We start from the raw sequence: 16065 nt of genomic DNA, 5'->3' as shown, positions 1-16065 counted from the left end.
AAAATGTGGTAACGTGTGATAAGAGAAAACTGATTGTTGCGCTGTGAAAAACAAAGCTAGAGGTCAACTGAACAGACCGAATACGTTCTGTGGCAATAATCGAGTACGATTTTACGGTACAATTTTAATAAATGTTTCCCAAAAGAATCTCCCCAGTCCTACAGCACGTTGCAGTGTCACTTGAAAACGTGTGAACCGAGGGGCAGAATATAAACTGGAATTTCCTGTTACATACACGCTCTAAGGACCGCAGAAAGCAATTCAGTGGATAAAATATTTTGTAGGGAAAGAACTCAACTTCAACAATAATATGAAAAAGAATTGTTTAAAATGAACCTCTCTTTATTGTTTTTTTCGTTTGTTTATTTTTTACCCTGTCCGCTAATTAGAAAGAGATTTTAGGGGAAAGTTCATTTTATGACCCTGTGGATTTTTCCACGGGTTGACTATTCCATACATACGGGGATTTTAAGCGATAAAGATATGGTTAGAGAGAATAAAAAACATATTTTGCAGATATTTTTGTATCCAGTCTACAAGTTTACCGAGGATAAAGATCATATAGTGTTAGCAACACCTACGAGGAACCCGTACGAAATTAAGATGTGTTTTGCAAATAGACTAAATTGTTCTTTTCTTCTTTATTTGTCTGTGACTATGGTTATAAAAAGGTCATTGCCTAAATATGTCTGTATTACAAGACCAAGTTAACCACAAACTCGTGCTTTTTTCGTTTTTCTTCCATAAACCTTGGGTTGCACAGTAGATGTTGTGCGTACTTCTTTTCGTGTCTTAAGAGTAGGGTATGTTGGATCTGCTATAAGAAAACAATAGAGATTAGAAATAAAATGGTCAAATCATGGTCAAACATAATGCCTAAATTCAATGCCATAGCATTGTCTTTTAAAAATGGATGAGAAAAAATAACAATATTGTTTCCGCTACCCTAAACGTGTCCGTTGCACAGATTGTATTGAACTTCAATGCGTTTCCAGAAATCTAAGAGTTGCTAATCTCTAATTCCCCCTCAGGCATGTTTTGCTGTCGCGGAGACAGTAAGTTTAAAACCAAACGCTCTTCCTCTTCCCTCTTGAAAAAACGACATTGAAAATAGACTGAAATTCGCGAACTTTTCTCCAGTCTTTTAATAATCTCACTTTTATTCGATATTTCGCAGGAAAATCACTCGTTTAAATTTTGCAGGATCATGCTTCCGATCAAATTTGTAACATGACCGACCAGGACCTTGTTTAGATTTCGTCCAAATAAAAAAATATCAAGCCTGGGGATGAGGTTGCGAAATTCCAAAGTTTGAAAAAAATAGGAACGGCATCAAAACTTTTGATTCCCAGAGTTTTAGAATATTTTCGGAAACTTTGGTTGGGAAGGTTCAACATAGATTTTACCAAAACCTTTTTTTGGCATAAAAGTGGATAGTGGGAAGGCCACCATCAACTCCTAAATGTGGACGATCCTGTTTTACCACATTAATAGTTCTGCCTCAAACTGGTCCCCAGCGCCTTAAAAATGAGATAAAAGGGACAAGTTTGAGTTCTGCCTTAGTATGCGAAATAAAAAATACCTTGAAGATTTTGTGTATTAATATAACTTACCTGGGCATTTGCCGATGCGGACCATCTTTGTTGAAAGCGCGTATGGTGTGGGACGAGGAATAATCTGAAAGAAAGTTGTTAAATCTTACTAAACCTTGTCCTCAGGCGTCAATTTTCGCTTTTTTATTGGTGAAGGCGACATTCCTAATTTAAGAAAATTCTAACAGGAGGCCTTAAAGACGGGGTTAGATCTTACTTTGTTAAAATCAACAAGGTAGCCAAGATACATGGAGGAGGTAAATAATTACTTTTTAAAAAATTAGAAAATAAATATTACCGCTAAATCATAAATTTGACCTTCCACGAAACCTCTCTTCTTTGTAAAAATAAACTGATTTGTGTTGTTCTAGAAAAAAAAAACAAGGCTCGTATGTAAGCAACGTACGAAACTTGACAAAACGAAGTATAAGTATCACACCACCAACTATTTTAAACATTTAAAACAATCATTGGTCAAAAAATTGCAAAATGCACAAAAGATTGACCACGAACCTTTTTCAGTATTTAAAGCAACTTACTTTCACTTGGAAACAGATAAAGGAGAACGAACCATAATCAAATGTTACTTGATAACCGCTGGCTGGTTTAGTTTTTGCATCTGAACGAAAACAAAAAAGCTGATGAAAAGATTTATTCTCAATATCATATAAGAGTTAGTTTGAAAAAATTATTGCCCATACCAATTGGTTGACCCCATGTGATCAAAAAATAATATCCGCCATATTGATCAGATTTTCTACAGGAACCTGTTATTGTGTTTGTGGGGATTTGACCAGGGTATCCATTAGGATTGTTATCAGCACCTCTGCAGCCTAAACAAATATGTTCTATATTATTTAGTGTTACATTGTGGGAATATGGCAACCTTGTCCTCAGGGATTTTTTCTCTTTCTGACAATAACCCCTGGGGACGAGATGGAGCGTACGGTTCCGTATTTTTTTATTTTGTTTTAATAACTCTCAGAAAGAATAATATTTCAGTATAACTGTTAGTATTAAATTTTTTTTTAGTAAGTACAAAACTTTAAAAATCTTTTTTTTTACTAACATTTCGTCTGACGAAATAAACAGCGAATTTAATTCTCATACTGTGTACTTTACGTGTACTTTGATGACAAATGACGTATTGTAATCACCAAAAAGTAATATTTGGTAACAAGATAAAAAAGGGTGCCCTACCTTTTGTAACACCGTCATCAAGGTTTTTATGTGGAAGCTAAATGAATATAACAAAAAATATATAAAAAAGACAAAAAATTTTGGGTTGTATATAAATACCATTTTATTAATAACCGTTTTCCGTCTTTTGTTTATCTGCGTAAGACGCGTCCTGTTACAAAAACACGAAATGCGATATAAAAAGGACAGGCGTCCCAGTGGATTTTTGTACGGGCTACCGGCTAGTATTAAATATTGGTGTGCGATGACAACTTTTAGTTAAACTAGTTTGCCAAAATGGCCCATATGGCTCACTCCTTTTTCAATTTAAAAACGCTTTTCTTCTGCGCTTAAAATTTCTCTGTATGTGGTCTGAAATCTCTTCTCACCTTATTTAAAAAAATTTGGTTCACAATTTTGCACCCATATAGTCTGTGTTTTTTTTTTCACTTTTCGTAAGAAATATAGAAATATACTTGACTTACATCGCGTGGTTCGATTTACGTTATAGAAGGCTCCAGTAGGCATGTGTATAAATAAAATAATACAGTGGAATCCCGTTAAGACGGGCACGCGTTGAATAGAATTTATTAAGTGGGAAGAAATAAATAAATAAATAATAAATATAATAATATATATAATAAATATAATAATATTTTAAAAAATGTAAACAAGTAAAACTCTTTCAACATATTTAGGCAAATGATAGCAACAATGACGTAATACAAATAAGAAAAAACAAATACCGTAGCAGTATGCACCATAACGAAGTGTAAACAAGTTACATAAAATAAGAGACACATCATCTTTGCAGTTTCTACTTTCTGTAAATACTACAGTTAACTTTTCAAGATTGACTTTTCTATATTTCTTTTCTTCTTTTATATTAGTAACTTTTCTCAATGTCAAAATAACAGGATTCGATTTATTGATGTCATTTGCTAACAATCAATCATTGATTTATAACCCCGAAAGGTGAAGTTTGGAGAACTTTATTACAAGAGTTATTCATGCTTAGGGCTTATTGTGAGATCTCAGAATTTCTTTACGTATGCGGGTATGTAGTCTTAAAGAAATCCGTAGGACGAAGAAAGCGAAGGCCTCACCTCTTATCGCTAAAAAATTGAAAAAAGCCATGGAATATTATTCCATTATAAGAGGATACGTATTAGCTGTATTTTGTACGCCAGCACTATGAGTAAGTAAGGTTTTTTTACAAGCATATCGGAATGGAAAGGAAAGAAAGAACGCAGGATTGGGTTGGGTTTTTGGTTAGTTTTCTTCAATTTTCATTTTTGTTATGAGTGTGTTAGTTATCTTGTTTAAGATTCCTTGTGACAAAATAGCGTTTGATTTTCTTCCATTTCCGATATCAAAGTACTGGAAACTGACTGTTGTTTGTAAGACAACCTTTTTAATGGATATTGGTTACTGCAGTTTCCATCGGTGAATTTTTACCACGAGACTTCCAGCTAGTAAGTAATTCTTAACAAAGAGTGTATATAACTAGCTGTATGCCTTCATAATATAGCTAAATGTATAGTATACTAGATGTATGGTTTCTATTCAAATGAATGTTACAGTGCGCATTCGTTTGAAAATGACATTTCACAATTTGCTTCATGAGAGATGTTTCAAAGCTAAATCACACTTGAGATTTAAATCAACTATTGACGAAGACATGGCGTAATTTTAAAACTATTATATTAAAACAAAGTGTCAAACGGACTTCACAAAGATAAATAAGGCAGAAATTTAGTTTCTGGGGCGAAATGAAAATTTCATTTCCATCTGTCTTATAGTCCTTATAAATGTTTGCATGATTTTGGGCAAAATGAAATCCATTTTGGCATTGATTTTGGTCCAAACGAGCGAAATGTAAATTCATTTCACCTCACTCTTAATTTATTCGTGGAAACACAATACACCGGAAATGGAATTATTGTACACGTACAAAATTCCGGTGCATGTGCACTTTGTATAATTCGTCTTTCGTTGCGGGTACACGTAAAGGTTACATAATATGCTTAAAAATTAACACTTAGTAATAACGTCATTTTTTGTGTCCTACTACTAAAGGATTGTTTTCTTCCGGTCTCTGAAGTTTTTTTTTTCATGTATGCAAATTGTGTCATTCTCAAATTTATTTTATAGGTTACATATTAATTGGTTTTATCATAATAGACGTATCGAAATCCTAGAAATGTAATTTTGTGAGACAAACCCTTATCGCCCCCAGTTTGCATAAATTCAGCTAAAAATCTCTGCGTGGGAGCGTTTAACTTTTCAGTTTACAAATCTACGGTCAACATTACGTCACTAAATTAAATCTTGTTATTCTGACATTGCAAAAAGCTACGACTATAAAAGAAGACAATGAAATATAAAAAAGACAATCTTAAAAACTTTATTTGTAGTATTTATACATCCTCGTTCCCAGGGTTTGAAGTCTGATGTCAAAGCCGCTAGTGCTTACTTGACGGCCAACAAGACCCTGGTACAGGCTGCTTTTCATAATCAGTATATTGTACTATAAATAATTAATGATTTGTCTCGCTATTACAATTTCTCCCATTAGTAAAAGCAACTTGATCAAGTCGTTTCTTCACTTGTACATGGCGAACACGATGGATCTTGGTTGTTTATGTTTTTCAACGCTTGACTTTAGAAAGTTTTATTTCAAACCAAGTTTTATTTGTTCAGCTGAAACTATATTTTATAGTGATGAGAGGTTTTAATCTCAAAGAGCTCTGGGGACGAGAATGTTAAGAAGTATTATTTATCAACAAAATGTGGTAACGTGTGATAAGAGAAAACTGATTGTTGCGCTGTGAAAAACAAAGCTAGAGGTCAACTGAACAGACCGAATACGTTCTGTGGCAATAATCGAGTACGATTTTACGGTACAATTTTAATAATTGTTTCCCAAAAGAATCTCCCCAGTCCTACAGCACGTTGCAGTGTCACTTGAAAACGTGTGAACCGAGGGGCAGAATATAAACTGGAATTTCCTGTTACATACACGCTCTAAGGACCGCAGAAAGCAATTCAGTGGATAAAATATTTTGTAGGGAAAGAACTCAACTTCAACAATAATATGAAAAAGAATTGTTTAAAATGAACGTCTCTTTATTGTTTTTTTCGTTTGTTTGTTTTTTACCCTGTCCGCTAATTAGAAAGAGATTTTAGGGGAAAGTTCATTTCATGACCCTGTGGATTTTTCCACGGGTTGACTATTCCATACATACGGGGATTTTAAGCGATAAAGATATGGTTAGAGAGAATAAAAAACATATTTTGCAGATATTTTTGTATCCAGTCTACAAGTTTACCGAGAATAAAGATCATATAGTGTTAGCAACACCTACGAGGAACCCGTACGAAATTAAGATGTGTTTTGCAAATAGACTAAATTGTTCTTTTCTTCTTTATTTGTCAGTGACAATGGTTATAAAAAGGTCATTGCATGTCTGTATTACAAGACCAAGTTAACCACAAACTCGTGCTTTTTTCGTTTTTCTTCCATAAACCTTGGGTTTCACAGTAGATGTTGTGCGTACTTCTTTTCGTGTCTTAAGAGTAGGGTATGTTGGATCTGCTATAAGAAAACAATACAGATTAGAAATAAAATGGTCAAATCATGGTCAAACATAATGCCTAAATTCAATGCCATAGCATTGTCTTTTAAAAATGGATGAGAAAAAATAACAATATTGTTTCCGCTACCCTAAACGTGTCCGTTGCACAGATTGTATTGAACTTCAATGCGTTTCCAGAAATCTAAGAGTTGCTAATCTCTAATTCCCCCTCAGGTATCTTTTGCTCTCGCGGAGACAGTAAGTTTAAAACCAAACGCTCTTCCTCTTCTCTCTTAAAAAAACGACATTGAAAATAGACTGAAATTCGCGAACTTTTCTCCAGTCTTTTAATAATCTCACTTTTATTCGATATTTCGCAGGAAAATCACTCGTTTAAATTTTGCAGGATCATGCTTCCGATCAAATTTGTAACATGACCGGCCAGGACCTTGTTTAGATTCCGTCCAAATAAAAAAATATCAAGCCTGGGGATGAGGTTGCGAAATTCCAAAGTTTTAAAAAAATAGGAACGGCATCAAAACTTTTGATTCCCAGAGTTTTAGAATATTTTCGGAAACTTTGGTTGGGAAGGTTCAACATAGATTTTACCAAAACCTTTTTTTGGCATAAAAGTGGATAGTGGGAAGGCCACCATCAACTCCTAAATGTCGACGATCCTGTTTTACCACATTAATAGTTCTGCCTCAAACTGGTCCCCAGCGCCTTAAAAATGAGATAAAAGGGACAAGTTTGAGTTCTGCCTTAGTATGGGAAATAAAAAATACCTTGAAGATTTTGTGTATTAATATAACTTACCTGGGCATTTACCGATGCGGACCATCTTTGTTGAAAGCGCGTATGGTGTGGGACGAGGAATAATCTAAAAAAAAGTTGTTAAATCTTACTCAACCTCGTCCTCAGGCGTCAATTTTCGCTTTTTTATTGGTGAAGGCGACATTCCTAATTTAAGAAAATTCTAACAGGAGGCCTTAAAGACGGGGTTAGATCTTACTTTGTTAACATCAACAAGGTAGCCAAGATACATGGAGGAGGTAAATAATTACTTTTTAAAAAATTAGAAAATAAATATTACCGCTAAATCATAAATTTGACCTTCCACGAAACCTCTCTTCTTTGTAAAAATAAACTGATTTGTGTTGTTCTAGAAAAAAAAACAAGGCTCGTATGTAAGCAACGTACGAAACTTGACAAAACGAAGTATCACACTACCAACTATTTCAAACATTTCAAACAATCATTGGTCAAAAAATTGCAAAATGCACAAAAGATTGACCACGAACCTTTTTCAGTATTTAAAGCAACTTACTTTCACTTGGAAACAGATAAAGGAGGACGAACCATAATCAAATGATACTTGATAACCGCTGGCTGGTTTAGTTTTTGCATCTGAACGAAAACAAAAAAGCTGATGAAAAGATTTATTCTCAATATCATATAAGAGTTAGTTTGAAAAAATTATTGCTCATACCAATTGGTTGACCCCATGTGATCAAAAAATAATATCCGCCATATTGATCAGATTTTCTACAGGAACCTGTTATTGTGTTTGTCGGGATTTGACCAGGGTATCCATTAGGATTGTTATCAGCACCTCTGCAGCCTAAACAAATATGTTCTATATTATTTAGTATGACATTGCTATAACATTACAACCTTGTACTCAGGTCTTCTTTCTCTTTCTGACAATAAGCCCTGGGGACGAGATGAAGCGAACGGTCTCATATATATATGTCTCATATATGTCTCATATATATATGAGATATATATATATGAGATATATATATATATATAACAAGCGTACCAAGTACCTTAAAAGATAAAAAAAAGGGTGCCTTACCTTTTGTAACACCGTCAGCAAGGCTTTTATGTGAAAGCTAAGTAAATAAAACAAAAAATGTGTTAAATAGAAATACATATACCGTAATGCTTCGTATAAACGCCCGGTGCGTTTAAAAATTTTTTGACGTTTTTTGGGGGCGTCTATTTGAGGGGGGCGCTTAAAAGAGAGGGGTCGTTTATTAAATTTTTTACACTTCGTCTCTTTTGCAGTTTTTAAGGATACCTATAATATATATCTTCACAACAGAAAGTAAAAGATATTCACATGTTTTAGTGGATAAACTTCAAATCGAAAAACTAAATTTCCAACCTTAAACCTAAGATTTAGGAAAAAAGTAAGTAAGTAAGTATACTTTTACTATCGCCTCGAATAAACGCCCCTTATAAGGGAGGGGCGTCTATTCGAGGTGGACGTTTAATAGAAGGGAGGCGTTTATTCGAAGCATTACGGTTACCTTTTGTCAGTCGGCGTGTAATTATTTAAAAATAAGGTCATTGAATCAAGCCCTGGGGACGAGGTTGCTTTGTTTATGCAATGGGTTCCTTTTTCATTTTCATTTTCATTTTCATTTCAACAACTGCTGATGATAATAACAAAATTTTTTGGGTTGTATAACAATACCATATAAAAAATTGGTACGTCGATAACAACTTTTTAGTTAAGCTAGCTTATTAAAATAGCACCTAATGCTCAGTCCTCTTCCAATTTTAAAATACTTCTTTTCTACGCTTAAAATTTCTCTCTATGTGGTCTGAAATTTCCTCTTTACAACTAAATTAAAAAATTTGGTTCGCAATGTTGCACCTGTATTTCTTTTACTTTTCGCGACATAAAAACTTCGCTTACATCACGTGGCTCGAGTTATCAACAACTTTATGTTGTAGCAGTCTCCAATAAGCATGTGGTTAAATAAAATAAAACAGGGGAATCCCGTTAAGACGGAGAGTGAAGCTTCGAACGGATTGAGTTTAGTTTAAACTCTCACGCAAAAATCTTCATAAAACGGACAATCATAAGGCGGGCAGATTTTTTGCACCAAATAGAAATTTCTCTTGTTAACACAGTCATTAAAGCGGACACTGCAAAAATAAAATGACAAAAAAAATATTTTGTTACGCCTTCTTTCTCTGCCACAGTTTTGTCCTATTTTACACTTTTTTATTTATGTTTTCAAGAACTTTTTTAGTGTATCGAAAACAATGTGCAATCAAAGATTGTTTTACTCAAAGTTTGTAAAAATGTTTTTAAAAAGAATACCTGAATATTTTGTTACGCCTTCTTTTTAAAAAGAATACCTAAATGTTCACATGTATTGTGAAAAATTGCATTAAAATATACTTTGGTCCAAATCCCGTGTAAAACTAAATTTTTGGCAAAAACTCTATAAAGCGGACATCGTGTTTGAGCGGAATTTTATTTTTGCACGGGTGGTGTCTGCTTTAGAGTGATTCCATTGTATTAATCATTCGCAAGCTTGGAGGTTTAAGGAGTAGAATTAGGTCTAGTAACTTTTGATATCGTGGAAGAGAAGTGTCTTACACTGCAAAATGAAGTGCGTCAAACGAAAGGGGGATTATCGGAGGACAGAAGAGAAGTGTTTTGACTTAGAAGAAAGGTGTAAGCCCAAGGGCCATCATACAATGATTCAAATGTGTTTTTAAGTTTTACGTCGAAGTTAGTCGAGTATTACTACCACTAACAAATATTAAGTGTTCAGTCAAAGATTTCACAGTAGAGGTGTGAGGATTAAACATTTTGAAAAAACACTCGATGATACAATATATTAATGATGAAATATAAAAAATAAAAAATTCTTTAAAAAATGTCAAAAAGTAAAAGTCTTTCAACGTTTTTTGTGCAAATAATAGCAACAATGACGTAATACAAATAAGAAAAAACAAATACCGTAGCAGTATGCACCACAACGAATTGTAAACAAGTTACATAAAATAAGATCCACATCTTCTTTGCAGTTTCTACTTCTTGTAAATACTACAGTTAACTTTTCAAGATTGGCTTTTCTATATTTCTTTTCTTCTTTTATATTAGTAACTTTTCTCAATGTCAAAATAACAGGATTCGATTTATTGATGTCATTTGCTAACAATCAATCATCGATTTGTAACCTCGAAAGGTGAAGTTTGGAGGGCTTTTTTAACAAGAGTTATTCATGCTTAGGGCTTATTGTGAGATCTCAGAATTTCTTTACACATGCGGGTATGTAGTCTTAAAGAAATCTGCAGGACGAAAAAAGCGAAGGCCTCACCTCTTATCGCTAAAAAATTGAAAAAAGCCATGGAATATTATTCCATTATAAGAGGATACGTATTAGCTGTATTTTGTACGCCAGCACTATGAGTAAGTAAGGTTTTTTTACAAGCATATCGGAATGGAAAGGAAAGAAAGAACGCAGGATTGGGTTGGGTTTTTGGTTAGTTTTCTTCAATTTTCATTTTTGTTATGAGTGTGTTAGTTATCTTGTTTAAGATTCCTTGTGACAAAATAGCGTTTGATTTTCTTCCATTTCCGATATCAAAGTACTGGAAACTGACTGTTGTTTGTAAGACAACCTTTTTAATGGATATTGGTTACTGCAGTTTCCATCGGTGAATTTTTACCACGAGACTTCCAGCTAGTAAGTAATTCTTAACAAAGAGTGTATATAACTAGCTGTATGCCTTCATAATATAGCTAAATGTATAGTATACTAGATGTATGGTTTCTATTCAAATGAATGTTACAGTGCGCATTCGTTTGAAAATGACATTTCACAATTTGCTTCATGAGAGATGTATCAAAGCTAAATCACACTTGAGATTTAAATCAACTATTGACGAAGACATGGCGTAATTTTAAAACTACTATATTAAAACAAAGTGTCAAACGGACTTCACAAAGATAAATAAGGCAGAAATTTAGTTTCTGGGGCGAAATGAAAATTTCATTTCCATCTGTCTTATAGTCCTTATAAATGTTTGCATGATTTTGGGCAAAATGAAATCCACTTTGGCATTGATTTTGGTCCAAACGAGCGAAATGTAAATTCATTTCACCTCACTCTTAATTTATTCGTGGAAACACAATACACCGGAAATGGAATTATTGTACACGTACAAAATTCCGGTGCATGTGCACTTTGTATAATTCGTCTTTCGTTGCGGGTACACGTAAAGGTTACATAATATGCTTAAAAATTAACACTTAGTAATAACGTCATTTTTTGTGTCCTACTACTAAAGGATTGTTTTCTTCCGGTCTCTGAAGTTTTTTTTTTCATGTATGCAAATTGTGTCATTCTCAAATTTATTTTATAGGTTACATATTAATTGGTTTTATCATAATAGACGTATCGAAATCCTAGAAATGTAATTTTGTGAGACAAACCCTTATCGCCCCCAGTTTGCATAAATTCAGCTAAAAATCTCTGCGTGGGAGCGTTTAACTTAACTGACATTGCAAAAAGCTACGACTATAAAAGAAGACAATGAAACTTTATTGTAGTATTTATACATCCTCGTTCCCAGGGTTTGAAGTCTGATGTCAAAGCCGCTAGTGCTTACTTGACGGCCAACAAGACCATGGTACAGGCTGCTTTTCATAATCAGTATATTGTACTATAAATAATTAATGATTTGTCTCGCTATTACAATTTCTCCCATTAGTAAAAGCAACTTGATCAAGTCGTTTCTTCACTTGTACATGGCGAACACGATGGATCTTGGTTGTTTATGTTTTTCAACGCTTGACTTTAGAAAGTTTTATTTCAAACCAAGTTTTATTTGTTCAGCTGAAACTATATTTTATAGTGATGAGAGGTTTTAATCTCAAAGAGCTCTGGGGACGAGAATGTTAAGAAGTATTATTTATCAACAAAATGTGGTAACGTGTGATAAGAGAAAACTGATTGTTGCGCTGTGAAAAACAAAGCTAGAGGTCAACTGAACAGACCGAATACGTTCTGTGGCAATAATCGAGTACAATTTTACGGTACAATTTTAATAATTGTTTCCCAAAAGAATCTCCCCAGTCCTACAGCACGTTGCAGTGTCACTTGAAAACGTGTGAACCGAGGGGCAGAATATCAACTGGAATTCCTGTTACATACACGCTCTAAGGACCGCAGAAAGCAATTCAGTGGATAAAATATTTTGTAGGGAAAGAACTCAACTTCAACAATAATATGAAAAAGAATTGTTTAAAATGAACGTCTCTTTATTGTTTTTTTCGTTTGTTTGTTTTTTACCCTGTCCGCTAATTAGAAAGAGATTTTAGGGGAAAGTTCATTTCATGACCCTGTGGATTTTTCCACGGGTTGACTATTCCATACATACGGGGCTTTTAAGCGATAAAGATATGGTTAGAGAGAATAAAAAAAATATTTTGCAGTTATTTTTGTATCCAGTCTACAAGTTTACCGAGAATAAAGATCATATAGTGTTAGCAACACCTACGAGGAACCCGTACGAAATTAAGATGTGTTTTGCAAATAGACTAAATTGTTCTTTTCTTCTTTATTTGTCAGTGACAATGGTTATAAAAAGGTCATTGCCTAAATATGTCTGTATTACAAGACCAAGTTAACCACAAACTCGTGCTTTTTTCGTTTTTCTTCCATAAACCTTGGGTTTTACAGTAGATGTTGTGCGTACTTCTTTTCGTGTCTTAAGAGTAGGGTATGTTGGATCTGCTATAAGAAAACAATACAGATTAGAAATAAAATGGTCAAATCATGGTCAAACATAATGCCTAAATTCAATGCCATAGCATTGTCTTTTAAAAATGGATGAGAAAAAATAACAATATTGTTTCCGCTACCCTAAACGTGTCCGTTGCACAGATTGTATTGAACTTCAATGCGTTTCCAGAAATCTAAGAGTTGCTAATCTCTAATTCCCCCTCAAGCATGTTTTGCTCTCGCGGAGACAGTAAGTTTAAAACCAAACGCTCTTCCTCTTCCCTCTTAAAAAAACGACATTGAAAATAGACTGAAATTCGCGAACTTTTCTCCAGTCTTTTAATAATCTCACTTTTATTCGATATTTCGCAGGAAAATCACTCGTTTAAATTTTGCAGGATCATGCTTCCGATCAAATTTGTAACATGACCGGCCAGGATCTTGTTTAGATTCCGTCCAAATAAAATATATCAAGCCTGGGGATGAGGTTGCGAAATTCCAAAGTTTTAAAAAAATAGGAACGGCATCAAAACTTTTGATTCCCAGAGTTTTAGAATATTTTCGGAAACCTTGGTTGGGAAGGTTCAACATAGATTTTACCAAAACCTTTTTTTGGCATAAAAGTGGATAGTGGGAAGGCCACCATCAACTCCTAAATGTCGACGATCCTGTTTTACCACATTAATAGTTCTGCCTCAAACTGGTCCCCAGCGCCTTAAAAATGAGATAAAAGGGACAAGTTTGAGTTCTGCCTTAGTATGCGAAATAAAAAATACCTTGAAGATTTTGTGTATTAATATAACTTACCTGGGCATTTACCGATGCGGACCATCTTTGTTGAAAGCGCGTATGGTGTGGGACGAGGAATAATCTAAAAAAAAGTTGTTAAATCTTACTCAACCTCGTCCTCAGGCGTCAATTTTCGCTTTTTTATTGGTGAAGGCGACATTCCTAATTTAAGAAAATTCTAACAGGAGGCCTTAAAGACGGGGTTAGATCTTACTTTGTTAACATCAACAAGGTAGCCAAGATACATGGAGGAGGTAAATAATTACTTTTTAAAAAATTAGAAAATAAATATTACCGCTAAATCATAAATTTGACCTTCCACGAAACCTCTCTTCTTTGTAAAAATAAACTGATTTGTGTTGTTCTAGAAAAAAAAACAAGGCTCGTATGTAAGCAACGTACGAAACTTGACAAAACGAAGTATCACACTACCAACTATTTCAAACATTTCAAACAATCATTGGTCAAAAAATTGCAAAATGCACAAAAGATTGACCACGAACCTTTTTCAGTATTTAAAGCAACTTACTTTCACTTGGAAACAGATAAAGGAGGACGAACCATAATCAAATGATACTTGATAACCGCTGGCTGGTTTAGTTTTTGCATCTGAACGAAAACAAAAAAGCTGATGAAAAGATTTATTCTCAATATCATATAAGAGTTAGTTTGAAAAAATTATTGCTCATACCAATTGGTTGACCCCATGTGATCAAAAAATAATATCCGCCATATTGATCAGATTTTCTACAAGAACCTGTTATTGTGTTTGTCGGGATTTGACCAGGGTATCCATTAGGATTGTTATCAGCACCTCTGCAGCCTAAACAAATATGTTCTATATTATTTAGTATGACATTGCTATAACATTACAACCTTGTACTCAGGTCTTCTTTGTCTTTCTGACAATAAGCCCTGGGGACGAGATGAAGCGAACGGTCTCATATATATATGTCCCATATATGTCTCATATATATATGAGATATATATATATGAAGATAAAAAGATAAAAAAAAGGGTGCCTTACCTTTTGTAACACCGTCAGCAAGGCTTTTATGTGAAAGCTAAATAAATAAAACAAAAAATGTGTTAAATAGAAATACATATACCGTAATGCTTCGTATAAACGCCCGGTGCGTTTAAAAATTTTTTGACGTTTTTTGGGGGCGTCTATTTGAGGGGGGCGCTTAAAAGAGAGGGGTCGTTTATTAAATTTTTTACACTTCGTCTCTTTTGCAGTTTTTAAGGATACCTATAATATATATCTTCACAACAGAAAATAAAAGATATTCACATGTTTTAGTGGATAAACTTCAAATCAAAAAAATAAATTTCCAACCTTAAACCTAAGATTTAGGAAAAAAGTAAGTAAGTAAGTATACTTTTACTATCGCCTCTAATAAACGCCCCTTATGGGGGAGGGGCGTCTATTCAAGGTGGACGTTTAATAGAAGGGAGGCGTTTATTCGAAGCATTACGGTTACCTTTTGTCAGTCGGCGTGTAATTATTTAAAAATAAGGTCATTGAATCAAGCCCTGGGGACGAGGTTGCTTTGTTTATGCAATGGGTTCCTTTTTCATTTTCATTTTCATTTTCATTTCAACAACTGCTGATGATAATAACAAAATTTTTTGGGTTGTATAAGAATACCATATTAAAAATTGGTACGTCGATGACAACTTTTTAGTTAAGCTAGCTTATTAAAATAGCACCTAATGCTCAGTCCTCTTCCAATTTTAAAATACTTCTTTTCTACGCTTAAAATTTCTCTCTATGTGGTCTGAAATTTCCTCTTTACAACTAAATTAAAAAATTTGGTTCGCAATGTTGCACCTGTATTTCTTTTACTTTTCGCGACATAAAAACTTGGCTTACATCACGTGGCTCGAATTATCAACAACTTTATGTTGCAGCAGTTAAGACGGAGAGTGAAGCTTCGAACGGATTGAGTTTAGTTTAAACTCTCATGCAAAAATCTTCATAAAACGGACAATCATAAGGCGGGCAGATTTTTTGCACCAAATAGAAATTTCTCTTGTTAACACAGTCATTAAAGCGGACACTGCAAAATATAAAATGACAAAAAATATATTTTGTTACGGCTTCTTTCTCTGCTACATTTTTTGTCCTATTTTACACTTTTTTTATTTATGTTTTCAAGAACTTTTTTAGTGTATCGAAAACAATGTGCAATCAAAGATTGTTTTACTCAAGGTTTGTAAAAATGTTTTTTAGCTATTCTTTTTAAAAAGAATACCTAAATGTTCACATGTATTGTGAAAAATTGCATTAAAATATACTTTGGTCCAAATCCCGTGTAAAACTAAATTTTTGGCAAAAGCTCTATAAAGCGGACATCGTGTTTGAGCGGAAATTTATTTTTGCACTGG

The 16065-nt window shown here is 33.9% G+C and overlaps 2 protein-coding genes and 1 long non-coding RNA gene across 4 annotated transcripts; all 3 read right to left on the bottom strand.

Moving 5' to 3' along the window:
* Nucleotides 1–378: 378 nt before the first annotated feature.
* Nucleotides 379–4330, bottom strand: LOC130662290 (uncharacterized). Of its 2 annotated transcripts, none has more exons than XM_057461111.1 (7): nucleotides 3518–4330; nucleotides 2793–2829; nucleotides 2294–2425; nucleotides 2132–2211; nucleotides 1891–1959; nucleotides 1614–1677; nucleotides 379–814 (listed from the first exon to the last, which is right to left on the bottom strand). In XM_057461111.1, exons 1-7 carry the CDS (start codon nucleotides 3575–3577, stop codon nucleotides 708–710), a joined length of 549 nt encoding a protein of 182 aa, XP_057317094.1. In that variant the 5' UTR covers nucleotides 3578–4330; the 3' UTR covers nucleotides 379–707. The 2 variants fall into 2 exon arrangements, with proteins under 2 accessions (XP_057317094.1, XP_057317093.1); XM_057461110.1 differs by having other exon boundaries at nucleotides 379–817; nucleotides 3518–4329.
* A 1606-nt stretch (nucleotides 4331–5936) lies between these two features.
* On the bottom strand, nucleotides 5937–10325 carry LOC130662291 (uncharacterized). Its single transcript, XM_057461112.1, has 7 exons — nucleotides 10116–10325; nucleotides 8208–8244; nucleotides 7839–7970; nucleotides 7677–7756; nucleotides 7443–7511; nucleotides 7166–7229; nucleotides 5937–6369 (listed from the first exon to the last, which is right to left on the bottom strand). Exons 1-7 carry the CDS (start codon nucleotides 10170–10172, stop codon nucleotides 6260–6262), a joined length of 549 nt encoding a protein of 182 aa, XP_057317095.1. The 5' UTR covers nucleotides 10173–10325; the 3' UTR covers nucleotides 5937–6259.
* Nucleotides 10326–13694: 3369 nt separating this feature from the next.
* LOC130662289 (uncharacterized) lies at nucleotides 13695–14839 on the bottom strand. Its single transcript, XR_008988971.1, has 4 exons — nucleotides 14366–14839; nucleotides 14204–14283; nucleotides 13970–14038; nucleotides 13695–13756 (listed from the first exon to the last, which is right to left on the bottom strand). It is a non-coding gene; the product is annotated as an uncharacterized LOC130662289 (long non-coding RNA).
* Nucleotides 14840–16065: the final 1226 nt, after the last annotated feature.

The sequence above is a fragment of the Hydractinia symbiolongicarpus genome, chromosome 10, assembly GCF_029227915.1.
Source record: "Hydractinia symbiolongicarpus strain clone_291-10 chromosome 10, HSymV2.1, whole genome shotgun sequence".
Lineage (NCBI taxonomy): Eukaryota > Metazoa > Cnidaria > Hydrozoa > Anthoathecata > Hydractiniidae > Hydractinia > Hydractinia symbiolongicarpus.
Note: the sequence above shows the minus strand (reverse complement) of the source record. Positions and strands in the feature narration are given on the sequence as shown.

Coding starts and splice junctions, on each gene's coding strand:
- LOC130662290 (XM_057461110.1), bottom strand. CDS start 3,577: ATGATGTGTCTCTTATTTTATGTAACTTGTTTACACTTCGTTATGGTG. Junction 2,830..3,517: donor TTATGGTGCATACTGCTACG/GTATTTGTTTTT, acceptor ATATTCATTTAG/CTTCCACATAAAAACCTTGA. Junction 1,960..2,131: donor TTATCTGTTTCCAAGTGAAA/GTAAGTTGCTTT, acceptor TTTTTTTTCTAG/AACAACACAAATCAGTTTAT.
- LOC130662291 (XM_057461112.1), bottom strand. CDS start 10,172: ATGTGGATCTTATTTTATGTAACTTGTTTACAATTCGTTGTGGTGCAT. Junction 7,512..7,676: donor TTATCTGTTTCCAAGTGAAA/GTAAGTTGCTTT, acceptor TTTTTTTTCTAG/AACAACACAAATCAGTTTAT. Junction 7,230..7,442: donor GTCAAATTTATGATTTAGCG/GTAATATTTATT, acceptor ACTTTTTTTTAG/ATTATTCCTCGTCCCACACC.